At 36.9% G+C, this 27297-nt stretch overlaps 2 protein-coding genes and 10 non-coding genes across 37 annotated transcripts in view; 3 read left to right on the top strand and 9 right to left on the bottom strand.

The window, feature by feature from the left end:
- Cep295 (centrosomal protein 295) overlaps positions 1-18072 on the top strand; it is a 58721-nt gene extending 40649 nt beyond the window's left edge. For 4 of the 6 annotated variants that reach the window (XM_013151142.3, XM_063256228.1, XM_063256231.1 and 1 more), the window contains 13 exons: positions 1033-1188; positions 9401-9504; positions 10248-10350; positions 10903-11148; positions 12291-12424; positions 12845-13019; positions 14351-15012; positions 15790-15930; positions 16914-17001; positions 17090-17242; positions 17608-17707; positions 17785-17884; positions 17973-18072. In XM_013151142.3, the coding sequence (XP_013006596.2) occupies positions 1033-1188; positions 9401-9504; positions 10248-10350; positions 10903-11148; positions 12291-12424; positions 12845-13019; positions 14351-15012; positions 15790-15930; positions 16914-17001; positions 17090-17242; positions 17608-17707; positions 17785-17884; positions 17973-18011 (2201 nt within the window). In that variant the 3' untranslated portion in view covers positions 18012-18072. Of the gene's footprint in view, positions 1-1032; positions 1189-9400; positions 9505-10247; positions 10351-10902; positions 11149-12290; positions 12425-12844; positions 13020-14350; positions 15013-15789; positions 15931-16913; positions 17002-17089; positions 17708-17784; positions 17885-17972 lie in introns of those variants that run through there. The other 2 variants (XM_063256230.1, XR_010049776.1) reach the window with 2 other exon arrangements.
- Positions 9790-9869, top strand: LOC111756416 (small nucleolar RNA U2-19). The gene has a single exon (XR_002790898.1). It is a non-coding gene; the product is annotated as a small nucleolar RNA U2-19 (small nucleolar RNA).
- LOC111756415 (small nucleolar RNA U2-30) lies at positions 10086-10155 on the top strand. Its single transcript, XR_002790897.1, has one exon. It is a non-coding gene; the product is annotated as a small nucleolar RNA U2-30 (small nucleolar RNA).
- Taf1d (TATA-box binding protein associated factor, RNA polymerase I subunit D) lies at positions 18042-27295 on the bottom strand. 21 transcript variants are annotated; one of them, XR_010049792.1, is made up of 13 exons: positions 27184-27295; positions 24915-24998; positions 23897-24275; positions 23054-23229; positions 22686-22740; positions 22068-22235; positions 21092-21162; positions 20241-20286; positions 19388-20037; positions 19059-19106; positions 18689-18740; positions 18364-18407; positions 18042-18136 (listed from the first exon to the last, which is right to left on the bottom strand). XR_010049792.1 is itself a non-coding variant. In XM_013151148.3 (6 exons), the coding sequence occupies exons 2-6, from the start codon at positions 24965-24967 to the stop codon at positions 22095-22097; spliced, it is 804 nt and encodes a 267-aa protein (XP_013006602.2). In that variant the 5' UTR covers positions 24968-24998; positions 27184-27295; the 3' UTR covers positions 21490-22094. The 21 variants fall into 21 exon arrangements, 1 of the variants encoding a protein (XP_013006602.2); XR_010049781.1 differs by having other exon boundaries at positions 19059-20037; XR_010049785.1 differs by having other exon boundaries at positions 18364-18402; positions 19059-20037.
- On the bottom strand, positions 18215-18343 carry LOC111756406 (small nucleolar RNA SNORA25). The gene has a single exon (XR_002790888.1). It is a non-coding gene; the product is annotated as a small nucleolar RNA SNORA25 (small nucleolar RNA).
- On the bottom strand, positions 18521-18641 carry LOC111756413 (small nucleolar RNA SNORA32). The gene has a single exon (XR_002790895.1). It is a non-coding gene; the product is annotated as a small nucleolar RNA SNORA32 (small nucleolar RNA).
- On the bottom strand, positions 18887-18959 carry LOC111756404 (small nucleolar RNA Z40). Its single transcript, XR_002790886.1, has one exon. It is a non-coding gene; the product is annotated as a small nucleolar RNA Z40 (small nucleolar RNA).
- LOC111756407 (small nucleolar RNA SNORA1) lies at positions 19204-19334 on the bottom strand. The gene has a single exon (XR_002790889.1). It is a non-coding gene; the product is annotated as a small nucleolar RNA SNORA1 (small nucleolar RNA).
- LOC111756405 (small nucleolar RNA SNORA8) lies at positions 19476-19614 on the bottom strand. The gene has a single exon (XR_002790887.1). It is a non-coding gene; the product is annotated as a small nucleolar RNA SNORA8 (small nucleolar RNA).
- On the bottom strand, positions 20124-20195 carry LOC111756419 (small nucleolar RNA SNORD5). Its single transcript, XR_002790901.1, has one exon. It is a non-coding gene; the product is annotated as a small nucleolar RNA SNORD5 (small nucleolar RNA).
- Positions 20339-20465, bottom strand: LOC111756414 (small nucleolar RNA SNORA18). Its single transcript, XR_002790896.1, has one exon. It is a non-coding gene; the product is annotated as a small nucleolar RNA SNORA18 (small nucleolar RNA).
- On the bottom strand, positions 21446-21576 carry LOC111756418 (small nucleolar RNA SNORA40). Its single transcript, XR_002790900.1, has one exon. It is a non-coding gene; the product is annotated as a small nucleolar RNA SNORA40 (small nucleolar RNA).
- Positions 27296-27297: the final 2 nt, after the last annotated feature.

Here is a 27297-nt window from a genome sequence, read left to right as displayed (position 1 = left end):
ATCGAACTCACCACCACCTGCTTACAAGGCAGGTGCTTATGCTGCTGAGCTAAATCCCTTAATCTTCTGGATATCTACTTGAAGAATTCCATTTTTTTTCCTGTGCTGAGTTTCCATAATGTGCTTAAGCTCATCTTGTTTGTTTGTTTTTTGCTTTTTTTGTCTGTGTCTGCTCTAGCATTGCTAAGCATGGTGTGTGTATTTTGGTAATCTCTGTAGTTATCTGAGAGATTACTTCTGATTTCATTTTTTCCAGAGCCTTATTCAATTTTTTTTGTTTCTTTGTTTCCACTTCAGAGAGACCTGGTGGGGGCTTTTGGATTGTCTGACCTCATTGTCCCCTGGGTTTGCCTTTGGTGTACAGGATGTCTGAGGTTTCATTTTGCTTAAGTGTCTTCTCATTTTCTCTCTTTTGAGCTTCATTCCTGGGGTGATGCTTGTAAGTTGCCTAGGGTGTGTTGCTTTATTGATGATATTTAGAAACCTTAGGGGGAGATATCTTCCAGGTGCAGCTGACTTTTGGGTTTTGAATCTGTTGGAAGACCTTACCTCTTCAGTTCGTTGGAGATGAAAAGTTGTTGCTTGATTGACTTAGTCCTTGGTTCTTTGGCACTGGCACTGTGCCACTGTGTTTTCCATGACCCTTAGTTAATCTCAGTCATGAATTATCAGCACCAGGCAGTGCAGTCCTCCACTGCCATGTCTCTGTGCAGAGACCTTTGGTGTTGCCAGTTCTCACTGTCAAAGTGACCATTCATCCCCAGGTTCAAACAGCTCCTCTTGTTCAGTTCTCCAGTCTCAGGGTGAAGGTGCTGCCAGCTACTGCCTTTTTTAAGCTTTTTCTTTTACTCTCTGTGTTGACTTCAGATTCTTCCTGGATCCAGGGGACTCAACTCCCTTCCTTCTTGCCTTCCTCACGATGTTATATTCCAGTGTCTGAACTGTGAATCTCAGAGAGGCTTGTTCTCTGCTGCTTACCACTCCACTTTTAAGTAGAAATCTAATGAGTCAGTTTATTTTCTTTCTTTTCAGGTAAATCAGAGTTTTGTCAAGAGAGAGACCCCTTGAGAGTCTCGGTAAGCCGAGAACAGAGTTTCCTTGGGAGCCCACAGCCCAGTGATCCATTTGATGATCTTCAACCAGCTACTCAGGATCAAGTCTGTGGTGATGACTACGATGATGAAGCAGGTGAGACAATAGAATCATGTGCCTGAGGATGTGCGGACCCAAGTATATTCATTTTGTAAGATTATACTACTGGCAAATAAGCTCATTAAGTATTGCTAATCAAATCACACATATTCTGTTGCTGTATGCTGTTATTAAAAAGTAACAGGGGCAAGACTGTGCATCACAGCACATTCCTGTAATCTGTGCATCTGAAAGGCTGAGGCTGAAGGATTATAAGTTCAAGGCCAGCCTGGATAACTTAGTCCCTGTATCCAAAAAAAAAAAGTGGCTGGGGATATAGCGTAGCATTCCCTTCATTCAGTCCTAAATGCTACAAATAAAATAAAATTGTTAAAATTAAAATAAGGCAAGAACTGCAGGTATAGCTCAGTGGTGAAGTGTGTACTTAGATGTCAATTAAAAAAATTAGTATGCTTTTTAAAAAAAAAGCAAAGGTGATGTGGGAAAAAAAGTCTTGTTTGTCTTTTCATTGTTGGATTATTTGATCACTTTTTAATGCTTAAATCTTGTAATCTGAACAACTATTTTCAAGATAATAACACAATTTATTAGCTAGTATGAATTTCTTTTTTTAAAATTCTGTATCAAATTTATCCTTTTCCCCCTTGTTTTTTTAAATTAAAAATCTTTGTTTAGGCAATAGTTTAGAAAATTATCTAGAATGATAATCATCAAAATGTTGATACAGCTTTACTTTTATTGAAGAATAGGTTTCACATTCTATATGTTCAAGTATTGTAACTCTTTTTAAAAACTAGGCACATTGACAAGATGGTGGCATGATAGGTAGCTGGGTAGAGAGCCTCTCTGGGAAAAACGCTGGAATTTGAAAACATGGAGAGGGCCAGACAAGGAGAGAAGGATTCTTGTGACCCAGGAGGAAACTGAGGAAAATGAAAAAGGGGAAGAGGAAGGAAAAATACAGGTGGAGGGCTGGAGCCGGACAGCTTACTAAGACCGGTCCCACGGGCTGGGGATTCAGCTCAGTGGCATAAGCGCCTGCCTTGCAAGCAGGCAGACCTGAGTTCGATCCCTGGTACTGATAAAAAATGAAAAAAACCAAAAAAAAAAAGAAAAAAAAGACCGGTCCCACACTGTGCTGGGCGTGCTGTGGAGTCACAGGATCCACGGTCCTGCTGAAGCTGCAGCCGCCAATAACGGCAGTTGATAAGTCCCGGGACCCTTTGCAGTAGGATGAGGCACAGTGTGGAGTAGAGCAAAGGTGGAGAACAGCATTAATTCACGATGAGTGCTGGAAATTGTGTCTCGCAGTGGGTGTGACCAGCTGAAAGACATATGGGAGTAGGGCAGGATAGTCCTAAGTCCGCTGCCACAAGACCCAAAGGACTGGTGGGACCTGTTTGGGCTGAGTCACGCCTCTGGTCAGGACCCAATAGTCACGGACGAACTTGTCCTGAACCGGTTACTTCTGCAAAGCATAGACTAACATGCTGAAGGCAATTGCCGGTTGACTGGCACAGAGAAGAGTAGCCAGCCAACAGTCCTTGCACGCACCTCCAATAACAGTAAACTGGCAGGAAACCCCCAGCCAGCATGCTTTAGAAAAACCGTAAGCAATAGAGAGGACCTGAGACCTCCACCATACACTTGTCTGAAAAAAACCAGAAACATGACAAAAGAAAAAAAATTAAAAACCTCCAACTGCTGACCCTGGGAAAATAAGTCCAGGAGAGGTAAATATAGAAGAGATCCAGTATAGCAATCATGCAATATTGGACACAGCATAAATATCTTTGTGACCTGATAGATGAACTTAAAACTGAAATTCTAATCCAAGTGAGGCAAGATATAAAAAGATTAATAGAAGAAATGCTAAGCCCATCTCAAGGAAACACAGATGGAAGAATGGAGAAACCCAGAAAAGGAAGAGACACCTTTGGTGAAGAATATATACAAAATCTAGAATACACAAAACAGATTCAAAGGGATTACCAGGAAATTAAAAACTCCATTGAAAGCTGGCAAAATGTCTTGACAGAAAATAAAGTTAGCCTTTCAAAACTTGAAGATAGATTTGCAATGTGTGATCATGAAAGAAAAGACCTCTTAAAAATAAGGAATCAGGAAGTAACAATTCAAAGGCTAGAAGATGACAAGAGTATGTGTAATTTAAGAATAAAAAACATGAGTGAAAAAGCAGGAGTAACCACAAATGAATTACAAAGGCTATTCACAGAAATAATTAAGGAAAACTTCCCAAGCATAGGAAAAAGAAATGATACCCAGATAAATGAGGCATACAGAACTCCAACCAGCTACAACCAAAACAGATCTACACCAAGACACATGATAATCAAGGTCCCAGAAATTCACCACAAGAACAGAATATTAAAAGTGGCCAGAGAAAAGAAGCAGATCACCTATGAAGGAAAATCCATCAAATAATGACAGACTTCTCAACACAAACTATCAAATCAAGAAGAGCCTGGAGTGAAGTAGTCTAAACCCTGAAAGAAAATAACCTCCATCCCAGATTGATATACCCTGAAAAACTGTCTCTCAAAATGAATGGAGAAACAAGATGTTTCCAAGACAAGGAGGAACTGTGGGAGTTCATGGCCACCAATCCAACCCTACAAAAAATACTGAAGGACATTCTAGAGAGAGATAGAAAAAAATACCAGGATTCCAGCAACAGTGGCAGAGAGGCCTCAATGAACGGGGCAGACAGTGGACTGAAGGAGAAAAGTCGACAAACAGCAGAAAAGTAGAATAGCAGAGATGAGGCAGAGAAGGTGGGCTATAATCTTTAATATAGATAGCCCTTGTTATACTAAAAAAAAGAAACACAGGCAGAGTAGATCAGGAGACAGGATTCATCGAGATGCTCTGAATAGGAAATATACTCAACCTGAAAGAGGGTTAATAAACTGAAAGTCAAAGATGAGAAAACAATGCTCTATGTTCTCGGGAGCCAGAGAGAAATAGGGACAACTTATCTAGCAGCTGCAGATAGGTTGGAAAGTCATGACACTTTTGTGCAGGGGAGAAATACTTACCTATAAGGAAGGAACACCTTGTGGAACACCTTGTGACTTTAGTAAGTAAAAGAATACAGCTCAAGATCAGCTAAGGGATAAAAAGGTTCAACACCACTTAGATAGACAACGGATTGCCCCCCAATCTAAAAACTAAAGGCGTTAGTTGGACCCAAAACCTACAAAGCAACCTAAGTAAGGGAAAGGGGATGAATTGCCTAAGAAAGAAAGGCAGAGAACATTGTTAATAGTGTATCAGGATTTAAAAACCACATTAGTCTTATCGCTTTGTGATTTTATTTTCTTCCGGTCTGTCTACTCGTACTAGATTTGAGGGCACAGACAGCTATCCCCAAAATAGCAGAATCTACTATGGTAAATATCCTTAATTCCCTATTAACTTAAACTGAAGCCCTGTATTACTTACATTGTCTTACTATGACTGATGTTATTTGAAGCTGATTAGTTAAGCCACTGTTTTGTCTTGACTGATTTTATTAGAGTTTGGTATGCTTGATAGTATCAAGTGTAAGAGTGGAGGTAACTACTCTGAAGATGATGACAAGATGTAGTAAGATACCCATTCCGGTTTGATTATTAACTGCTACAATGTCTAGAATGTCTCCAATGTTGTGTTTTCATTAAAATTGCTATGTAATGCTATGTTCAATTATATTATGTCTGATGATGTAGACAGTTTGTTGAAAATAACAAGAGAAAGCATAGTAACTACTGTAGAATACCTAGTATTGTGGTTTTATATGTCTTTTTCATGTCATGTTTTTCTAGGAATTTGTTTTGTAGTCTTGTTTTGATCTCTTTTTCCCTATAATACAGAAAGGATAGGTATACATGTAGAGATACACACATGCGGAGAATTTCTAAACAGTTTACGGGAACAGATTATATATGTGTGATGTAATGAACGCATATTCTGAAGAAGAGACACTAAGATATCCAGTGCTAATTCTGAAGAAGAGACACTAAGATATCCAGATGCATAATTGCATTATGATATAAAATCTAGCAATACTATTATTCACTTTTCAGAGTGATATTAGTCTCGTCTTTTATGTTTAATTTCAGCATACATAAACATATGGACAGCTACTTCGAAGACAATGAGAGACATTATGGCAGCCATTGTTGACTTCCCTAATGTCAGGTCTTGAAAACCTAAAAAAAGCCTTCATCACCCTGTTCTGATTAGATTAGTGCTATAATGTTCAGTATGTATTCACTATGTGAAGACAGGACAAATGTTTGGAAGACTAGAGACTATATGATAGTGAAGATCTCCATTGGACTTGCTTTGAAATCCGTGTTTCTTAAAATTGTTTCCTTATGATCTGTTTTGTTATGTTTAATCTTGCCCTCTTTAAAATAAAAAAAAAACTAGGCATATATTATTTCTGTATAGAAAAAGTTGAATGAATGAGGAAAGTGAAGTTTATAAAAAAAATAAGTGAATTTTGTTCCTAAATTCTTTAAGTACTAATAGGAAGTATGAGGGTCCAGTTTTGTACAGTTGGCACTCTAAAAATTAAACAGTACTAAGAAATATCTTAAGAATTATTTGATGTCTTAAATCATGATTAGAGTGGCGTTCTGTGAGATTGTTGATGTTTGATGGGAGAATGCCTGTGCCTACCTGATAGTCCAAGCACAGCTCCTGACTGCCAAGGAGCTGCTTTTCTCTTTCGCATAGCCATCCTAGATTTAGATTTCTCTTTTGAAATGACATTAGTTTTTTTACTTATTTCCTCCCTGTCACTGCCTCAACACTTTGATTTCTTAACAGCTTTTAAATTGAATACTAACTACAAACTCGATACCCTTTGCTTTTGTTAAAAGGCCCAGTATGGTGAATTGTGCATATCATAGGAAGATAACTGTTTAAGGTGTTGCTTTCACTCTTTTTAGGGATGCATTCATGGATCTCTGCTGTCGATTTATTATATCTCAACTAATGATATTTCTCTTCCATCTTTCATTGAATTTTTCAGCATCTCAAATAATTCTGACCTTGCTTCTTTCTCTTACTTTTATTTTTCATTTCTGACCACCACACAGATGCTGCCTTGTTCACTCATCTTTCCTCTGGGATGGTCTTGAAGGTATATTAGGTAACACTGAATAATAGTGATAAATTGAACTGAGAAACCCCAGATTACTTCTTGTCTCCCAGCTTGCTTTTGAAACGAACTACTTAAGACATAAGCAAAAACTTCACAATACCATCCCCCATTTTCTTTAAAATTCAGCATGTAGAGAAGCAACCAACTGACATTAAATCATTTAGTTACAATCATACATTTTCTAATGAACCAGAATAACATAGGTGAGATGGGAGGGTTGCAAGGTTAATGCCAGTCTGGGCAACTGAGCTGAAATCCCGTGTGAAAATAAAATGAGAAAGGGACAGAGATGTACTAAATAATAGAGTACTTGCCCGGCATGCCCAAAGCACTGGCCTTTGCTGCTACTTTTGCTTTAATGAAGCATGATACAAATGTTGTTTATGTCTCTATATACACACATACACTAACAGACATGTAGGTATTTGTGTACACATGTATTTGTGAAATGCCATTTTTAAAGTATTTCTTACACAGACATTTAAGAAACATACTGTTGGGCCAGGGATATAGCTCAACGGCACAGTACCTGCCTTGGTAGTGCAAGGTCATGAGTTCAGTTTCAAGTGCAAATAAATAAAATTCAGATTTATTTACTTTCTTTTTTGGGGGGTGGGAACCGAGGATCAGACACTTACGCCACTGAGCCAAATCCCTGGCAAATTAAAATTCTCTTTAGAAAAAAAGAAACATACTATTAATATATACTGCTTTCTTTTAATAAAATGATAATCACGAGTCTGAAATTTTGTTTATAGTCACTGGAGCAATTTTATTATCCTGTTTCAGAACCACAGATGACTGTATGCCTCAGCCAGCTTTCCTATAAACTCAGAATACCTGAATATTATTAATAGGACAGGCTGAGTGTGGCATCGCACACCTTTAATCTCAGAACTTGGGGTGGCTGGACCTGGAAGATCAAAAGTCAAGCCTAGCCTGTGCAACTTGGCAAGGCTTTCAGAAACTGGGCTTGGGACAGTGAATGGCTTAAGATCAGTCTCTAATATAATCTCCAGTATCTTGGGGATGGAGGGTTAAGAAAAACTGTTGCAGCTGGGCATGGTGACACAAGCCTGTAATTCCAGTACATAAGAGCCTGAGACAGGAAGATCACCACAAGACCAGCCTGAACCTCATGTAAATCCAAGACCAGCTTGAGCTACACTGTGAGACCTGGTCTCAAAAAAGCAAAGCAAAACAAAACTTGGTTGCACAAGACATAGTACCAAGAATCTACAGATGGAATAATATCAAATTAAAGAGCTTCTGCAAACCAAAAAAAAAAAAAAAACCAACATAGTGAAAAGACAACTTGCAGAATGGGAAAAAAATTTTGCCAATTATTCATCAGAGTACTAATATCTAGAATACATAGAAAACAAAATTAGATGTCCCCCAAAATAAAGACCCAGTAAAAAATGGGTAAGCAAAATGACCACATGTTTCACAGAAGAAATATAAATGACCAATAAATACATGAAATGTTCAACATCCCTGATCATTAGAGAAATGCAAATTAAACAACACTGAGATTCCATTTTACCCTAGAAAGAATGGCAGTCATCAAGAATCAAATCAAAGCTAACAAGGCTGTGAGAAGGGGTAGCTTCTGCTGGTGGGAATGTGAACTAGTACAACAACTATATGAATCAGTTGTAGAGATTCTTCAAAAAACTAAAAGAAATTCTGTTAGAGCAGCTGTTCCCCTTCTAGGTATCTTCAAAGAGTAAAGATACTGTATTACAGTGGTACATGCATATGCATATTTATGGCAGCACAATTCATAATAGCTAAATCTTAGAAGCAGCCTATATGTCCATCAACAGATGAGTAAAGAAGATGTATTTATTCACAGTGGACTATTACTCTGCTATGAAGAAAGAAAACTTGAGTCATTTGTAGGAAAGTAGATTCATAGAAAAATGGATGTACCATAATGTTGCGTGAAATAAATCAGACAAACAAGCTTAAATATCACATGATTTGTTTAACATGAGAAACCCAAATTATAGACAATAAAATAGAAGATAAATAATAGGAAATAAGGTGATAGATGTTTCCCAAAATGGGAAGGAGATCAAAAGGCGAAGTAGGAAGCATTGAGAAAAGGGATTAAAAGAAGGAATCAAGATGTGTCATGTACATGTACCAATCTCACACAAGAATAAAATATTACACTCCACAAACATATACTGTGCTAATAAAAACATAGTGAAATAGGAAATGTAATTCATACATAATTTTATCTATGTTCTATGTCAAAATAATTAGAAATAATAAAGTATTAATCAAAATATCCTTAAAGAAAGCACTTAAAGGTATAAAGAAGCAAAAATTGGGCTGGATGTATGGCTTAGTGGTAGAGTCCTTAGCATAACAAGGCCCTGGGTTCAAGTCTCAACACCAAAAGTTTAAAAATTGAGTCAGAGTTTGGTGGCTCAGGTGTACAGGCCCAGCAATGACAAACAATGACACAGGATTGCTTGTGCCCAGGAATTTGAATACCATCATAGCCAAGAGAGAGATCTCCTCTTGAAAAAAAAAGTAAGTGGCCGAGGGTTTAGCTTAGCAGCATAAGTGCCTGATTGGCAAGCGGGAGATCATGAGTTCAATCCTTGGTACTAAAAAAAAAAAAAAGAAAGAAAACTAATTTGCTTCTTGTCCTATTACTCATTAGCAGTCACTGTACTTTGCTTTTTTTTTGCTTGTCTTTTTTGCTTATCTTTTTTTAATATGCATTTTATCCTCTTACAAATCATACTGTGTTCATAATCAAATATTCTTCCTTTTCCACATAAAAGGACAAAACATTTCCCATAATGTTCAAATATTTTAAAGGATCTTATTCATGTGATAACAGTGACAGCTACAGTTTAAAAAAAGAAAAAAGTAGTGTGTGTTTCCTAGTTTTTAAATGAAAAAGAAAGTGATTTTTTTCTTTTGGTCTAAGATAAAACAACTTTAAGAACCAAAAAAGAAAAGAGGGATTGTTCGCCTTGAAGTGTTAATAATTTAATTTGTCCAAATCTAAAATATTTTTCCTTTTTGAATTCCAAATTCATTGTTTAGTCAAGGTGAAGGAATCTGATGCTGAGAATCATGCCGTGTTAAGTTATGCTGCAGAGGAGGCAGATCACATGTGTCGGGGACAGGCTGTGAGACCAGATGATAAGGTTTGTGATACCTTCTCACTCACTTTTTTTATTTTTTATTTTTTTGAGATAGGGTCTTGCTGTGTGGTTCAGGCTGGCGTTGGGTTCACTGTGTGCCTCAGGCTGGCCTTGAACTCATGGTGATTCTCCTGCTTCAGCCTCCCAAGTCCTGGGATTATAGATGTGCATAGTATAGTATTCTAAAAGTGATGCCAACCATCATACACTGTTTAGAGTTATGTAGTTTCATATTCTTTTTAGTTTACTGAAAAACTATGTTCTCTGAGATCTGCTCTTATCAAAGTGGATCAATGATGAAAATAGCCAAATCTGAGCATCAGAAGACTTTGCGGTCTCCCTGATTCATGATCTCTATAGTTCTGGGAAGCAGATTTGTAAAATAATTTAAAATAGGGCTATGTTGTGTGTGTGTGTGTGTGCGTGTGTGTGTGTGCGCGCGTGTGTGTCCCTGCGTGTGTTCACATGTGCATTTATAAAGGTAACTGAGTAACAGGACATTCTGATAGGTGAATGAGATTTGAAGGTGTGTGTGTGTGTGTGTGTGTGTGTGTGTGTGTGTGTGTGTGTGTCTAAACATTTCTGAGCAATGATGAAAAGTTTTTACTACTGACCTTTATAACTATGAAGGTTTCTACACTTGACCTGAGCTCAGAATTGACAGCTGCTAAAGTTGATGATTTTGAATTTTCTGTATATTGTACTTCTTGACACATCACGATCTAATATTTTCCTTTAATTTTTAGGCTGGAACACAAGATGTTTCTCATGAGCCATTAGCTTCAATAACTGTTTCTACTGGCAGTTTTTTAAGTTATGAAAACACAGATTTGAGCCTTACAGATCCAGGTAATAATATCAAAATGTAAAGAGAATGAAAGTACATCATTCACGGTGGTGAGAGAAAGCATTGTTTTTTCACAATGCACCAGAGAAGGGGAGAGTTTAAATCTCAAAACTAAAGTATCAGTGTCTAATATAGTATTGTTCAGTGTAATATTCTAAAAGTGACTGGAAGTCACACAGCAAATTCTAGATCCTAACAACTTGAGAAATATTGCTACTGTCCATTTTCCCATTCAGTGAAGTTCTTTCCTAGGAAATCTTTTGGTTGTACTGATCCATTAGCCATATATGTTGCCTTACTTCTCTCCTAAGTTATGTTTCTTTTTTTTTTTTTTTTTTTTTTTCTAAATTATGTTTCTAAAGAAGCATCCTGTTGAAATGGTGGCACATGCCTATAATCCCAGCACTTGGGTGGCTGGGTTATATAATGAGCTCAGGACCAGCCTGAACTGCATAGCGAGACCATGTCTCAAAAAAAAGAAAAGAAAAGTAAAACTGTCAAAAGGAATACAGTGTTAATATCAATTAAAAGTTTTCATTTAACTCAAATTTCAGATCCATTTTCAGAATACATGGGCCATTCAGAACAAGAACCTGTCACCAGTAAAGAAGAAACAGATATTTTAAGTTCTATAGTTCCTTCAACACAAGTTATTTATCAGCAGCAGAACTCTTCAGATGTCTATAAATCTCCGTTGCCTGCAGTAGAAGAATTTACACCTGGATACACACATTGTGAACAGGTCATAGACAAGGACATAAATAAAGCAACTTGGATACCTGAGAAAACACACTTTCAGGGTAAAAATATTTTAAAGGGAGGGAATAAAAATACATACACACAGAGACAGAGAGAAAGAGCATATGCCAAAAAAAGTACTCATGAGAAAAGAAAAACTAGGGCCAGAAACTTAGCTCAGTGGTACAAGTGCATGCCTGGCAAGCACAGGGGTCCTGAGTTTGATCCCTGGTACCAAAGGGGGCGGGGGTAATATATGACATATGTATTGATGGATGAGTTCTTTTGTACCTCTTATCCTTTTTAGTCTTTAGTAAATGTTGTCTAAACTTCATGTTCTTATGGCCTGCCAGGCATACATAGACCACAGGAAATATTGATGATTAGTGAAAGAGGGATGTGAACCCAATTTGACTGATTGAAGAACATGTAGAGGATATTAGTGACCAAATCTTTACTTTCTGCAAGTTAGGTCTTACAGCTGAGTCTGGGTAAAATTCAGAAATCAGAAAAATCTTGGTTCAACTCAGAGTTGAGACTATTTCCTAGCTGTGAAACGATAGGCAAGTTAACTTTTTCATCTTTCATAAAAAGAATGATGTTGGAGGGGCTGGGGATTTAACTCAGCGGCATAAGCACCTGCCTTGCAAGCGGGCAGTCGTGAGTTCAATCCCTGGTACCGATTTAAAAAAAAAAATGATGTTGGAGATGAAATGAGATATGCACATAAACTACAATGTCTTGCCCACGCTAACAGAAGAGTACAGTGAACCTTTCTGCTTTTTCCTTCTTTTAATCATTGTTCTGAAGTGGACTAAGTGAGAACATCAAAGCTTATAGCAGTGAGGGCAAACCTTTTAGAGCTTTCATTGTTAACAACCCACTTTGCACATGTGCCATAGGTTTGGCATCCAATTGCTTATAGCAAAGCAGTGGTTATATGTGCCTCTTAATCCTAATTAATGTGAGAAAGCTTTAGTCCCTTACAGCACCTGGGGTTGGACTGGGTTGGGTTGGGTTTTTTACCTTGGAAATAATCCTGATAGGAGTTAACTTGAAAGCATTTACTGATCATGAATAAAATAGAATTTTGTTGCCTTACAGTTATCAAAAAAGTTTTTAATGACTGTTCTTTGTACTACTTTTTAGGTTTTACTTTAAATCTTAAAAAAAAATTCTTTTTTTCCCCTCACAATTCCAACAGTTGACTTCCCTGAACTAGAACACATTTTTCCAAATTTGCATCATCAGCTCTTTAAACCATTAGAACCACATCCAGATTTTGACTTATCATCATCATCCTCTGGGATTTCTCAAGACAACAGAGATTTTTACCAGGTATATTAAACTAGATGCTCCAGTGTAGTGAATATCAAAGAGCAGTTTGAATTTTTTCTTTTGTAGAACAATGGTTAACCTTAGCACACTATTAGAATCACAAGGAAAACTTTAAAAATTCCAGTGCTCAGATTTTACTCAGACCAGTTAAATGAGTTATTGAGAGCACTCAGATACTATGTTTATTTTGGAAGCTACCCAAATGACTGGACTGTGGAACCTAGATAAAAGCAGCTACATTAGAGTTTTGTCCTATCCAACTATATCTTTAGCTGGTGGATATATTGACTGATAGGAAGAATTGGGTTTTTGAAAAAGCAAGTTATTAGCATGATAAAGTAGTAAAGTAATACAGCATTGATTGATTCAGCTAATAGTACATAATCAGTATTTCAACCATTCTCTGTTGTTTTCTGTCAGGGCTCAGATTCTTCATCTGAAACACCGTGTGCTGGTATATCATCCAGAAGTGCAGTTTCTTTTACAGCATTGAGGAGGACCAGCTTGCATTCTTTTAACATTAGCGTTAACCAGCAACCAGACCCTAACGTGGCTCATGCTGCTGCTCAGAGTTTTGCTACAGAAACTATTGAAGGTAGGTTTGGCTAAGAAAAAGTTAAATAAAACCTGATATACATATATATTTAACATTTCCTTGGGAATTATGCATAGCACCTGTTGCTTTGTCTCCATGAGTGTCTTCAGTATTACTCAGGATACTCTTTATGAATTAAATAACAGAACATGTGCTTAGTTTCTATTTTTGTTGTTTATTTGGTTTTGTTTTGTTTTGTTTTTGAGATAAAGCCCCTCTACATAGTTCAGGCTGGCCTTAAACTCACTACATAACCCAGGCTGGCCTCTAGCTTGTGGCAGTTTTCCTCAGCCTCCTGATATCCTAAATTACAGGCATGTGCCACCATGTCTAAGCTCTTTGGTTTACATTTTTGTAATACTGAACTTTAAAAGATCAAAATCAAGAGTTTCTTATTTCTGACCATTTAATTCTATCCTTCTATTAGAACTTTTTGTACAAAGTTTTCATATATGTCATTTATTTGCATACATGGGTGCATATTTTATTCTAAATATTTCTGTTAAAATCAAATGTTCAATTAAGGATATTAAAAAGGGAAAACAGGTTCCTTCTATCTTTTACAATCAAATTACTATATAGAAATATTTGTATAGCTTAGCAGTTTGAAAGGATGATGTGTAAATTATGATGTATTTCCACTTTTGGGTACAGAGTTCATGAATATACTGCTTTATGAAATTATTAGTTATGTATTTACCCTGTTTCTCAATTTTTAATGCTTCTTATTAAAACCTAGCGTTATAAAAACTGCTTAGAGCCTTCTTTTCCTCTCGTTGACACTGGGTATTAAATCTAGGATCTTACGAATACGAATGCTCTGAGCTATCCCAGCCCCAAAAACTTAAAATATGTTACTGAAAGACATCTAATGTTTTAAAATCTTAATACTATCCAAAATGATACAAAAGTGGAAATACGTTTATAGAAACAAATTAGAAAGTTAGGATTGGGTAATAGGCGTAAGGCATCAATTTTGCAAAAGAAATACATCTTAGAGATCCATACAACACTGCTCCTAAATTAACAAAATCGTATTTTAAGAATGTTAGGAGTGTATCTTATGCTGTTACTATAAATTTAAATTTTAAATTTTAAAAATCAATGATCAGTCCTTTCATAAGGGAAAAATCCTAAGGATTAAGGAGAGAGTATAGAATGTGAGCTGTAGGGTTACTGGAAAATCATTATCATCTTCCTATCCATGTTTATATATATCAGTTGTCACTTCTAATATTATAACCTGACTTCATGTGTAATTACTGAAACTATGAGAGACTACCAATAATTGTTTTATGTAAGGATTGATTTTTTAAAATTTTTTAATGCAGGATCTGAACAATCTTTTCAACAACTTCTGCCAGAATTTTCCTCACAGGAGGGGAGCCAGCATGCTGATCTGCCAAGTATTTTTAGCATTGAATCAAGAGATTCTTTTCAAGGCATGAAAAATGAGGACCATCTGTTGGAAAAACAGACTGAAACACTACAAAATAAGAAAAAAAATGTTCATTTCCCCGTGTCTATAGGAAACTTAAGTTCAGCCTGTAGTTCATCAGATGAGACCAATACATTTCATCAGTTACGTGTACAGCATAGCACTCCGTGTGGTTCTACCTCTAGTGAGTGCTGCATAAAGCACCATCTACCAACAGAAAGCAAAGATGAAAAGGTGAGCTTTGAAGACCTATCAAAAAGAGACAATGTTACAATTTTACAAAGTCAAGGACTCTCTGAAGATGATAAAAATGAAACCTATCGGATTTTAGCTATAAATCCACACATAGAAGAAACTGACTCTCAATTATGTGTAAGAACAATAGAAATGGGAACTTCAGATCAGACACCACAGTCATTAAGTATCCAAAATGAAAAATATTTTGAGAATTTAATTGAAACTCCAGAAATCATAAAAAATCTATCCCAGCCAACAGTGGCTGAGCCCTTTCGAAGTTCTGCATCATTTTCACTACGGAACTCTATTCCTTTCTGGGTAAGTGAGATCTCTGTTTATTAAACAGTGTTTTAAGTTCCTTTTTAGGAGGAACTTTTGAAACAAAATGTGAGAGAAATAACAAAGTTACTGAATATTCCTAAAATAAAATGAGGAAATTCCAAAGTTTGAAAAAGAATTTTATAAATGATCTTCCTTGCCTATCCAGATAACCCTTTTCTAACACATAATCAGTGTGTGCTTTCAGTGTTGACCCTTGAACTGAATCTATCGTTGGGATAACTGTTGTAACGTTTGTCTTGTTAGCAAGTTTATGACTTGCTTGGCCAACTGGACAAGGCTTTCAATTTCTTGCAAGCGCATCTCCTTTCACATATGACAATGGAGCTTTAAAATAAGGGCTCCATCTAGGCCATAGATGTATTCTTTGGCTGCTTGTCTTGTATCTCTGTTTTTAAATTACTGTGTATGAAACTAAATACTTCCTTAAATTAAAATTAAATTAAAATTAAAAACTGTTTTGAAAAATATATAACCTGTCAAGAGTGGTTGGTCTGCATGTGCCTGAAACCAATTAGGCAGTGTTCTCTTTAGATAGGATATGTAAAACCCCCAGCCAACCTGTCCAATCATGACCATTCAGATTTGTGATCCTTGCAATATTTTAAGGCTCCAAAGTCTTCTCTTAGTGATGAGGAATGCCTAAAGGGAAATCTAATCTGTTGATCTCCTACAACTTAAGATATTTTTTACACTTACATCTATTTGCACATGTAATGTGTATATATTTTTGGTTTTTTGAATTGTACTGCATAGGAGACAGAATCTGGCCACGGTATAATGGAAGAACCAGAACTTACTTTAGTAAGCAACAGTGATATCAGTATTGCTGAAACAGATTTTGCAAACCTAACCCTTGAAGAAAAGACAGAGAATGAAACAAAAAGCTGCTTTCAGGTAAGTTTTATAGCACTCATTATTGTGAATACACCTCATACAGGAACCCAACTGAAGACTGAGACAAAAAGGATACTAATCCTCACTTCCCTCACCTTAAAATTACCTGCAGATTCTTTAATTATATGTAAATGCAATAAACTATATAGTCACAGCAGAAATTGACTGTGGCTAGGAAAAGCTTTCAAAGTCTGAATGTACTGGTTTGCTCCCTGTACAATGTACATTCTAAAGTGTGAAGCTATTAAGACTTAAGTAGAATTTATGCCGCCCCTTTCCCATGGAAACCAGCAAATTCTCAGTCAAAAATTCTAAAGAAAAAAATTTTCTCTAGCTACTAATCAATTACCTTACTTGTCGTTTAGTTAGAATGGTAGTAGACACCTTTAGACAGACTCCTGTTTCCCAGCTAGATTTTTTTGCTTGTGTGTTTAAAACACTTTAAAGGTCAGGACCTTTACACAGGTTTACACAGGTATGTCTCCAGTTTTACTTGCATAGGGGAACCCTAAATTTGCAAGTCTCACCTTAGTTGCTGGGATTATAGGTGTGGATTTAGTTTGGTAGAACGGGTTTTTATGTTACTAGTCTTTTGATGGCAAAAAAGGCAATTTCTACCTATAAAGTAACCAAAATTTCTTAAGGTAGTCAATAAAGGGTATATATGCTGAGATAAAGTACACAAGTATGCCATCCTGTGTCTGTTTCCAGGAACTGCTCATCAGATAAACCTAAGGTGCAAGAAATTTATCACTTAGCACTAGGATCACACTCAGAATGTTTGTTCATACATATGAACAGGTTTTGCTAAATGCTTTTGTTAGTGAACAGAAGTATACGTGAACCGAGATATTACTATATTGGCAAACAAGCAGTAATAGTTGGCTGTATTTGGGTATAGTGAAGCTGGCAACTGAAGAGCCTTTTTTAGAAAGTTGGTTACACCAAACTACTTACTCATCTTGGACTTTCTTCCCAATTAGGTGAGTGAATTTCTGCCTGTTGTGTCAGAAACCTCTGTTTATCCACTTGTGTCAGAGCTTTCTAAGGATAGATCAACAGGATCAACAGGTATCTTAATTACAAAAAATGGCATCTGCCTGCAGTTGGTGTAAGATTAAATGTGAAGATTTATTTAACATTTCCCCAAAATTTACAGCCATGCCAGAGAGCTTACAAGAAGCATTTGTTAAGAGAAAAAAATCATTTATAGAGAGATCCTACCAAAGGCAGAAAGAAATACGGAATAAAACTCGAGTTTGTGAACATTCCCAACTCAAAACAGTTAAGGAAAAGCCATCTACAGGTAAAGGTATGTTCAAAGTATTGATCTTCAATGGATCAAAGGATCAAATCTAAGGTTCCAGCCTCTTTGCTTTACTATGAGTTATCCAGTTATCTGTGAGTATACAGGCTGCCTCTGGGAGCTTAGCTAATTGTGCTGATATTTTTTTTTTTTTTGGTTTTGAATTTCCACCAACAGTGAATGCCCATGTTTCAATAATGATCTCATTTAAGTGAGGTAAAAAAAAAAAGGGTATCTGGATAGGAGACAAGGGGATGGAGGGAGGTGTGGAGGAAGGGGAAGTAGGGCACAGAAACTAAGGAAGATTTGGATGTAGGGTCTGAAGGAGAGGTGTTACAAAAGGAAAAAAAAAACACTTGTTCTTTTCTCAGGTTCCTTAATAAGTGGCCTCAAGGCTGTGAATAAAGTTAAGGTGTGTTTTCCTGAAGACAGAAGGATGGCACAAGCCCTAATGCACAAAAGGGCTCTAAGGTACTTGGTTTGCTGTGTCCTAGTGATTCTCCTATTCTGCTGCACTATTTACACCTAATCTGGTGAATATTTTATAGGTTATACAATCAGTTATCTGAAGTACAACAACAAAAGGAAGAGAAAGCAAAGCAAGAAGCTTATGCTCAAAACAGAGCAAAGGCAAAAGAATTTCATAAGGTGAGGCTTCCTAGCCCAACCCTTCAGTGATTTTTAAATGTATTTAACATAAATGAAACTGATCATATAACTTTTATTCCCTTTACAGAAAACACTAGAGAAACTTCGAGCAAAAAATATGTGCTGACTTTCCACAACGTGTATAGTAAACATGCCATTGGACATTAAATAAATTTTTATTTAAGAAATTTCACGTGATTTCTGCAATATTCCTTAAGTTCAGTCAATAACATTGTCATCTTCAAGATAGCCCTGAAAAGCAAAAAGACATTAGTTATAACTCTTAAGTATTTTTCCAGTCACAGCTGAGCAGTAACTCAATACTTTATCATGTCTTTCTCCTCAGGAAAACATAGCACTACTGAGTGACTATGACGTACTGTGGAGAACTTCATTCTGTGGTCACTGCGTTAAGAGCTCTTGGTTTCACATTCCCACAAGCCCTCTTTGAAATGACCTGTATAGTTACATGCACGTACCTTTTTAAAGGAATGTGCTGCTTAATCCACTCATTCCATCTCTCCTGCATAAGAAGCCATATAGTCAGTGAGTTCTAGAGATCCTTGTGGTGGGTAAGACTAAGAATTTTACATGTAGCTTTTGTAAACATATTTGACAGTGTCCACTTAGGCAATGTAATGTTCCCAACAGGTTGATTGCTAACAAGATAGCAGACATAAAACCTAGTGGGAAATTTTTTTATGGCCATGTCCACAGCAAATGAGAAACTTCATTCTAATAGCCTTGGTAATGACCATCATAATAATCCAGTGGTTTATAGGTAAGATAAAAACAATTACTTACCACAATTCTTTTATCTCCAGTTGAATTACGGACAGTGACAACTTCAGAACTCCTGTTTCAGGAAACATTTCACATTTACAAAGTACTATATAATCCAATACCCACACTGAGAATTTCAACCTTCATCTAGTTCGTATCACTTTAGAGAATGTAAAATACACCTCAGAGAGACCTCATATTCTAAAATAGTGCGGATGTTCATGTTCAGAGAGGCTATTTTCATTCAGCCCTTTCAGAGCAGTTGAACATTTTGCCAGTCATCACAACATTATACACCCATGCCGATAAAACCTAGATATTTTTCTTATAGATTTGGTTGCAAAAAAATTCTAAGTAGGTTTGGTCTTTGAAATGGAAACTTAAGTCTTACCTGGGATCTTATCATCCAATTTCTGCTGACGATCTGTATTTTAGGAGTCTAAAATTTGAAGTATATATAGTATTGGTATTTTGTCACATAATCTAGATTCTATAAGCATTCAATTATAATACTGAAAGTTTTTCAGTAGTAGGAAAGATGTTACAGGTCTCATTGTCACCACTGTAAACATTTACTGTGATGGAAGCACGACCTGTGACAATTTCAGCCACATTGACCAGTTTTGGACACCAATCAACAGTGCCCATTCTAATCTAAAATGAGGCTGTCTTATAATTTGTTGTTACGCTAACAATAGGGGAAGATATAAAACACCTTACATTTATGGTAGATGGATCTGCCGCCTTGCTGACACTCTAAATTAAAAAAATATTATATTGACTATGAATAAAATGAGTATTAGAAAAACAATGTATCAGTAGAAATACCAGGTTTAACATGCACAAAGCCAAGAAAACCAACGATGCCGCACACTGAATTCCTGTCGCACTGTCTTTTGAACACATCAGCAGGAATAAACTGTTGAGTGCAGATACCATTCAGTGCAATCATTTGAGGAAAGATCCTCTACTGTACTTCCAGTTAACATTTATTACATTTTCTAATGAGATCACTACTTATAAACATCTTATCTGTTCAATTTCCACATGCAGTTAAAAGTCAAATCACAAAGGACTACCTCGGTGTAAAGTGCTTGTGTAAAAATTCTCAAGGTTTCAATATACAATAAAAGAGTCAGGATCACTGTTGCTCAGCTGTGTCCCCAGGTTACATATGCTACATATTTGGGTAAAAACTGTACAGCTGCCAAATAAACAAAGGACAGTGCAAAGATAGCCACCCATTTTTCATTTTATAAATATATGTATCACATTTGTGCAAAGACCTTTATTGTCAATTTTTCTAAGTCCTTGATAAACTACAAGTTTCACTTACTTCTCTAACACATGCATGAATTCATATTCATTTCCTACAGAGAAATTACAAAATAAAAAAGATTTAGAACTAAGTATTTCCAGTAAATCAAAGTTATCTATGCAGTCAATAGCTATCTCCAGCTGTCAGAATTAAGTTTTAGTTCATGTTTGTATCATGCAGCAGTTGAACAGTTAAATTCATCATGTAAACTGGAACTATTCTTATAGTATTATGCTGTCAACAATGAAAACTTACCTAAGCTATTCAGAGTAGGTTCAGAGCTCTCAGACATGCAAAATATCTAAAGTTAAAAGAAAAAGTATTAGTTTTCATTCTTTTTGCTGCATACTTTTTGCTGTCTTGTAGTGCTTTATCACAGGCCTAAGAAGCAGACCTGTGAGTAGAGCAAAACCAATGTTACTCTATGAGGCGTTTCCAGCGATGTGTAGCTACAGAAGCTCCATCGGGATAGACCTCAAGACAGCCTAGAATAGGAACAGCAGGAATTGTGCATTGCTTCAGCAAAACAATGTGACAATAGCAGTGGATATGAATACTTAATGGCCAGAAAAATCACTCCATGGTTTCTAATAATTGTGTTTAACAGAGTATTAAGTAACAAGTGCCTTTTTTGTTTTAAGATTGTTTCACTAGGGGGCTGGGGATTTAGCTCAGTGGCATAATTGCCTGCCTTGCAAGCAGGCAGTTGTGAGTTCGATCCCCGGTACCGATAAAAAGGAAAAAGACAAAAAAAAAATTGTTTCAGTAAGGTAGATAGGCTAAACTCCAATTAGCAATCCTGCCTCAGCCTGCTGAGTGTACAGGGAGACTATACTATATAAGCCTATTGCAACAGCTAAGTTGAATTAAGGGGAAAAAATTCAGGTATGAGTTACAGTATCAGTCATACGACCTTCAATACGAACTGCTAACATTTATTTATAGCCTATTCAAAGTGAATGTTTCAAAAAATGTTACCACACAAGTATGTAAAAAATGCTTAAATCTAAAGTTTGTTTTTGGCAATCAAATGTCCTAACTGGAATTAAAGTTAACAATCTTTTATTAAAAACCCAAGGAAATTTTAATCTGATGCTGTTACTTACTACATTTAAACAAACATGATCCAACACAGTAAGACAGATCTTCAACTGCAGGCACATGTTCAAACAGAAGCCTTTAAGGAAAAAAAAAAAAAGTATCTTCATGTGCTACAGCATAAAAACTGGAATACTCAAGTCTAGTTTGTTCATATCCTATACTGTACATTAACTTGAGTCTCAGAATAAAACTTAGGCTATCATGTATTTTTGTTTTTGCTTTGTTTTCTGAGGTAAGGTTGCATATATATATATATAAAAAGATAGATAGGTAGATAGTCAGATATGCCTGAGCTTAATTCCTCTTGCCTCAGTCTGGGAGTTTGGGATCACAGGCTTGTACCACCCACTCATAGCAATAATATTCCTTCTTATATGTATCAAAACTCATACTGAACAATGAGTTCTGGGTTGCAAAAGAGGTTTTATTTTTGCACCTGTTCAGTAAGTTTTTAGTCCACTAAGTTAAGACAAAAACATACTCAAGTGCCAATGTACAATCAATGCCATGCATACTTAGCAGTCAACTATACAATGTTAATAAGGGGATGTAGTTGAAATAGTGAAACTTATTTTCCAAGTGCATTAGGAAGTTGTTTATCAGCTGCTGGGGATCAAACCAAGAGTCTCGTGTTGCTGAACTGTATCCCAGAGAAGTGATTAAACATTTGACAGTAAAAGTCCCTTTTTGTCTGAATAACGTTGGGGTTTAAAACATGGTGTTCCCAATAATCTAATGAAGCTGGTTGGATGTCAGCGACTCTTACATTTTCTTTCAGTATTCCACTGACACCTGGTTACTGCAACTATTTACCAGTGCTTGAAAATTTGTATTTCTTTAATTTCTTCCACAAACGTCCCAATTTTTATTTTCTCCTTAGTTCTTGCTTTAAGTCTCTTCAGCAACAGCTATCTCCACATTAATCATCTTTGGTCATTTCTTCCTATCTCCCCTAAAAGTCACTTTCTGTACACTGTTTACCTTGACATTCACATCTTTATCTCCTTTTCAGATCTTTTTTGCCTTCCGCCCAGTATTTCTAGCCTTAGAAACTCTCTTCTTAGACAAAGCAGCTGCTTTATTCTCTTGCTGTAAATACACATTCATCTTGTTTGGAAATTCAGAACTTATTATGAAACAACTCTCCTCCTGCATAAAAACACAATACAGTAAGAAAGAATAATCATACACCCAAGGGCTACTTTACTTGAAATTAAAAATCCAAACTAACATTTGTGTATTTTCTCAGAGCCTAATTAGCGATACCTATATTAACATGCTGTCCCAAGAGGTATAGTACTTGCTAGGGTGTGTTAAGAACCTGTGTTGGATAGGAGAAAATAAACATAGGAGAAAATAAAACTCATTTTCTCATCATACATCCAAAACTTAACATTTCCATTCTTTCATCTCTTGCTTTAAAGGTTGATACTGGGTCTTTCAAAATTTAAATGGAAAGCTAGATATGGTGGTATACACTGAGACAAGGGGACTGGCATTTGTGCCACCCTGGGCTATATAAAACAAGACAAAAATAAGACCTACAATTCCTGTACCAATGCCTGCCTTCTTCAAATAAGAGAAAATTGAGTTACTTACTACCAACTTGATATCACATTCATCATGTTCAAGATGTGTTCTCTCATCTTCTCCTCTGTAACATTAAAATGTACCACAAATCATACACAATTTTCTAGCATTAAGACACTACTCTAAATGGCCTAAAGAACATTATTATTCAAGATTAAAACATACTATATCCTATTTAACATTGAAATGGGATGGTTTGTTTGACTTGGCTTAAATGGAGCCAGAATGGTCACACACCTGTCAACCCAGCATTTGGGGACATCTAGACTACATAGCAATAGCCAGACTGGGAAAAAAAAAAAAAAAAAAAAAAAAGAAACAAAACATGACAGAATAGTTTAAAAATGAGCAAAGAGCCATTTTATCATGCAACTTACTCTGACTCTTCAATAGGAGAAATGGATCCATCATCATCCAAGTATTTGTATCTCCGACTATCAAGATCTTCTTTTTCTAAATCTTCACTAACATTCATTTGTTTTAATGATTCCTTAAGGTGGTGTTCATACTTCAGTTTTTCAATGTAGTTAAAAAATCCTCTTGCAACAGCTTGCTGTGTTAAAAAAAGTACAAAACATATTTTGTGTCTTAGCCTTTCAAAAGTAACTCCTCAGCATTTCTGGACCAGACACATCATTTAATATGACCACACAATTATTATTACACTAATAGTAACACTTATCACTGCACTTATAATTATTCTCAACATTTTAGGACTAGCAAGGGACCATGTTAACTATACACCCAATATACAATTTTCACACATCCCAAGAATCTACCGTTAGCATTAAATATCAGAAAATAACAGTTAGCTGGGCATGGTGGTGGCATGTTTGTAATCCCAGCACTCAGGGGTGAGGTAGGACTAACTGCCTTGAGCCTGAAGCCAGCCTGGCTACAAAATGACGGTCTCAAAAAAAATTTCTTTTTCAAAGTAACAGGTAAGCTTAAGACAACATGGTTTACAGCAAAATGGATGTCATGTTTTAGGGTTGATGAGCTCAAGGGAATACACACAGGGAGACTTGGAACACTCTTCAGTTACACTTAAGGAATATTCCAGTGAAGATTTTACCTAGAAACCCAAGTGAAGTGCAAACTATAGAATGGAATCAACTTTTAAGTACAGAATCAAAATTGCACTTCTTTTTTTCAAGACAATTTAAAAGAAGCCAAAACATTGGTATTTTAGCAATATGTATGCTTATATACAAACTCACTTCAAAACTCAAAATTTTCCTCCATGGTAATGGTTTCCTTCCATCCTCAGACTGTAAAATTGGGAACCTAGGTCCTTTGTCTTTAATTTGTTTTTTATCTATTTGTGACTTTCTAATGTTTCTTCTTCCTTTTGGTCTTCCTCTTGGTGTTAACTTTGGCTTGTATTTCCTCTTTTTACGTTTCTTCTTTTTCTTGAATCTTTCAAAAATAGCTTTCAAAGTTAGTGGTCTTGGTTCTATGGATGAGTCACTTGATGAATCTGTCTGAACACTTTCAGGCATATGAGCAAATTTCCTCATGGGGTTTCTTGGAGTCCGCTGAGGTAAGGAAGGCGCACACTGTGTTCTAAATAAGCTGCTACCAGATGAAGAGCTATCACTAGAAAATAAATTTTCTCATATTACTAAATGCTTGCTACTAGTAAGTAATACACAACCCCCAAGTGCCTATTTCTTACAACCAAGTCAGAGAACATGGTCAGAATAAAAACTTGTTAGAATGGGTTCAATATCAGATCGTCATTGACCTATGACCACCTAAAATGGTCTCAATTTGTTAAAACACAAATTTTATTTTCCAAGAGAAGACATACATGCCCACAAGTTATCTGGCTAACTGTTGCAACTTCTTGTAACAGCCTGCTAAGAAATAAAACACCCACCATCAAAAATGAAATTCATAGAGGAAGTCAAGATACCAGCATCCTAAACAAAGAATGTGTTCCAGTATAATATATTTGGATTCGGAATCAATTCCTTCAGAATCCAAATATGTAACTGGATAAGCTAGGAAAATGTTGGCCAGTTTCTTTCCTAAATCTAGATAATTATCTTTAACACCAACTTCATGAGTTAATTTCCATCTCTAGGGCTGGGAATTTAGCTCAGCTGCATTAGCACCTGCCTGGCAAGCAAAAGGTGGTTGTGAGTTCAATCCCTGGTAACAACAACAACAAAAAAACCCCCCAAAACTCTAATGCAACTTTATTAAATCCAGTTTCCCTGTAAGTCCATTTACCTTTGATTTTCCATTTCCACAGCTGTATCAGATATCATATAGTTAGCATCCATTCCTGATTTATCCACTTTGTCTTACAAGTTTCTGAAATTAACAAAATTCAGTAAAAGTGATGTAGCCTTCCTAAACAAGTGCTGACATACATATACAGTCAATTTCCACTAAAAATTCTTAAGTCATGCCACTGAAAATTTATGCATATTATTTACCACTTTTAAGCTCTAGGGAACATCCACCTCAGTTTCTTTAAAACTAGAATTTTCATTAACAGGCTAGGTTTTCAGTTTATGCTCTCTAAACTTACCTAATGTAGCAAGATCCCTGAAAGTGCTTAATTCCAACAAACTTCTCAACACAAAATAGCTTATTACTCACAAACCTAAGCCAATCAGGCATTTCCTAAAATCAAGGGGGTACTCCTAGGAAAAACTTGTGCCAAGAAAGTCTAAAGGCCAAGTATGCCTGTCTATGTAAGTCAGTAATAATCCTTTAGACTGCATCTCCATCCAATTCTTGGTCTGGAACTTTCACTTACTGCCCTTTTCAGTGTTCCTTCTTGATTTTTTCTCACTGATTAAACCATCTTGTCAAATTATCTCATTATTGGTGGAAATTTAGTAATTCAAAGTTTCTGGCAAACAGTATTCTGATGCTACTCTGGTCTCTACTTTCTTGCTAAAATGCACAACCAAAAAGTCAATAAAAACAAACGGTGACTATTAGATAGGTGCAGTGGTGAAGCCTGTTATCCCAGCACTCTTGAGGCAAAAGGATTGGAAAAATAATTCTAGCCCACCCTGGATGAATTAGTGACTTAGCAGGTCCATCTCTAAATTTTTAAAAAGGGGTGGAAATACAACTCTATAGAAGCTGTTGGTTCAATCTTCACTACAAAAGTTTAAATAAAATATTACTTTCATTATTTAATCTCCCATGACTTTAAAAAAATTTTCTCAGTATACTTGAAAAACAGCCAAGTTATTACAAACCTTAACACGACTAACTTGCAAAATATTTCAAATACAGGAATACGAAAAGCTCACTAAATCCTCAATTCGTTAAATGCCTAACAGACCCAAGTGGTAACTTCCTACTTCCTAAATGTTTCGTTAGTTCTCTTAAGTAGAAAATCTTGAGTCACTAAATATACTCTCTTGAAATACACACCTTGGCCAAGTCAGCTAGACCACCCTCAAAAAAAAGGGAGGACCGGATGATGGAAGGCGGTAATACTAGCACCCTCGGAGACTGAAGCAGAAGGATCACTAAACTTGAGCACAGGGGCAGGGGCTTTAGCTAAGAAGCATAAGCGCCTGCCTGCAAGCTCAAAGGTTCTGAGTTCGATTCCTAGTACAAAAAACAAAACAAAACAAAAAAACCCAACCTTGAGCACTGTTTGGGCCCCTTACCAGGAATGTTTCAAACTAAATAATTAAACATGGTTGGAGATGTGGCTCATAGCTAAGGTCCTGGATTTTATACCCAGTCCCACACACATACAAAAAAAAAAGTACTAGGCGTGTACCCCACTTGTACAGCACTTGCCTAAAACGGGCATGGCCTGGGTCGAGCCCCAATGCCGGACAAACAAAAGCCGATATTAAAAAAGCATTACTGACACACGCGTGTATTTTAAAAATTACTCAACTACAGCTGGTTTAAAAATCCCCCTTTCGATTCCAGCGTGTTGACGCTAGCCTTAAATCCAGCACTCAGAAGACTGAGGCAGGCCGATCTCGGCCCGGAATACAAGGCGAGATCCTTCTCACAAAGAAAGAAGGCACAAAAGCTCGGAACGTGTTTAGAAGCCCTCCAACTCGGCCGTCGCTTCCAATCCTGGCATTCTGAGATTTAAAGCCGACAAGTCTGGCCGGAGCAAACGGAGATAACCTGGGAGTTACAGAAGTGGAGGTTCAATGGCGGACCCCTCGGGCCACGTGGGCCAAGGATAAACCATTAGACAGGTAACCCATCTCGACCTAGTTTTACCACTCACATCTGACACCACGAGCCGCGCTACACTACAATCGCCTGACCCTCCAGCAAGGCCGAAACAGGCCAGCCGCCGCCCCAACCCGGGCGCGGGGCCTTCCGTGCAGGAACCCAGCAGCACACAACCGGGCAGATGACGGCCTCTCGGACCTGCCGAGGACCACTTGCAGCCCGCACCCGGGCAAGTGCCAACCACTTGCGGCCGGAGCCTGGACATTGCGCCCTTCTTCCTATTACCCATCCAACTCCATCCCGCTCAGCGCACACCACCACGTACCTCACACCAACAGCGCCGCAGAAAAGAACGCGTGGCCTCCAGACTCCGCTAAAAGTGGGCCTGGAATCTCGCGAGACAAATTGGCTCCCGAGACGAATACGGACAGTGGGCGGA

This window comes from Cavia porcellus, unplaced genomic scaffold (genome assembly GCF_034190915.1).
Source record: "Cavia porcellus strain 051 isolate PalLab524CR breed Dunkin Hartley unplaced genomic scaffold, mCavPor4.1 scaffold_9, whole genome shotgun sequence".
In the NCBI taxonomy this organism is placed as follows: Eukaryota; Metazoa; Chordata; class Mammalia; order Rodentia; family Caviidae; genus Cavia; species Cavia porcellus.
This window is presented reverse-complemented; position numbering and strand designations above follow the sequence as displayed.

Bases quoted from the DNA above. Each gene is read 5' to 3' on its own strand.
- Taf1d (XM_013151148.3), bottom strand. From the start codon at position 24,967: ATGGATGCTAACTATATGATATCTGATACAGCTGTGGAAATGGAAAAT. The intron at 22,741-23,053 runs GTAAGTTGCATG...TTAATGTTACAG, and splicing joins TCTCCTATTGAAGAGTCAGA to AGGAGAAGATGAGAGAACAC. The intron at 22,236-22,685 runs GTAAGTAACTCA...GTTTTTATGCAG, and splicing joins AATGTGATATCAAGTTGGTA to GAGGAGAGTTGTTTCATAAT.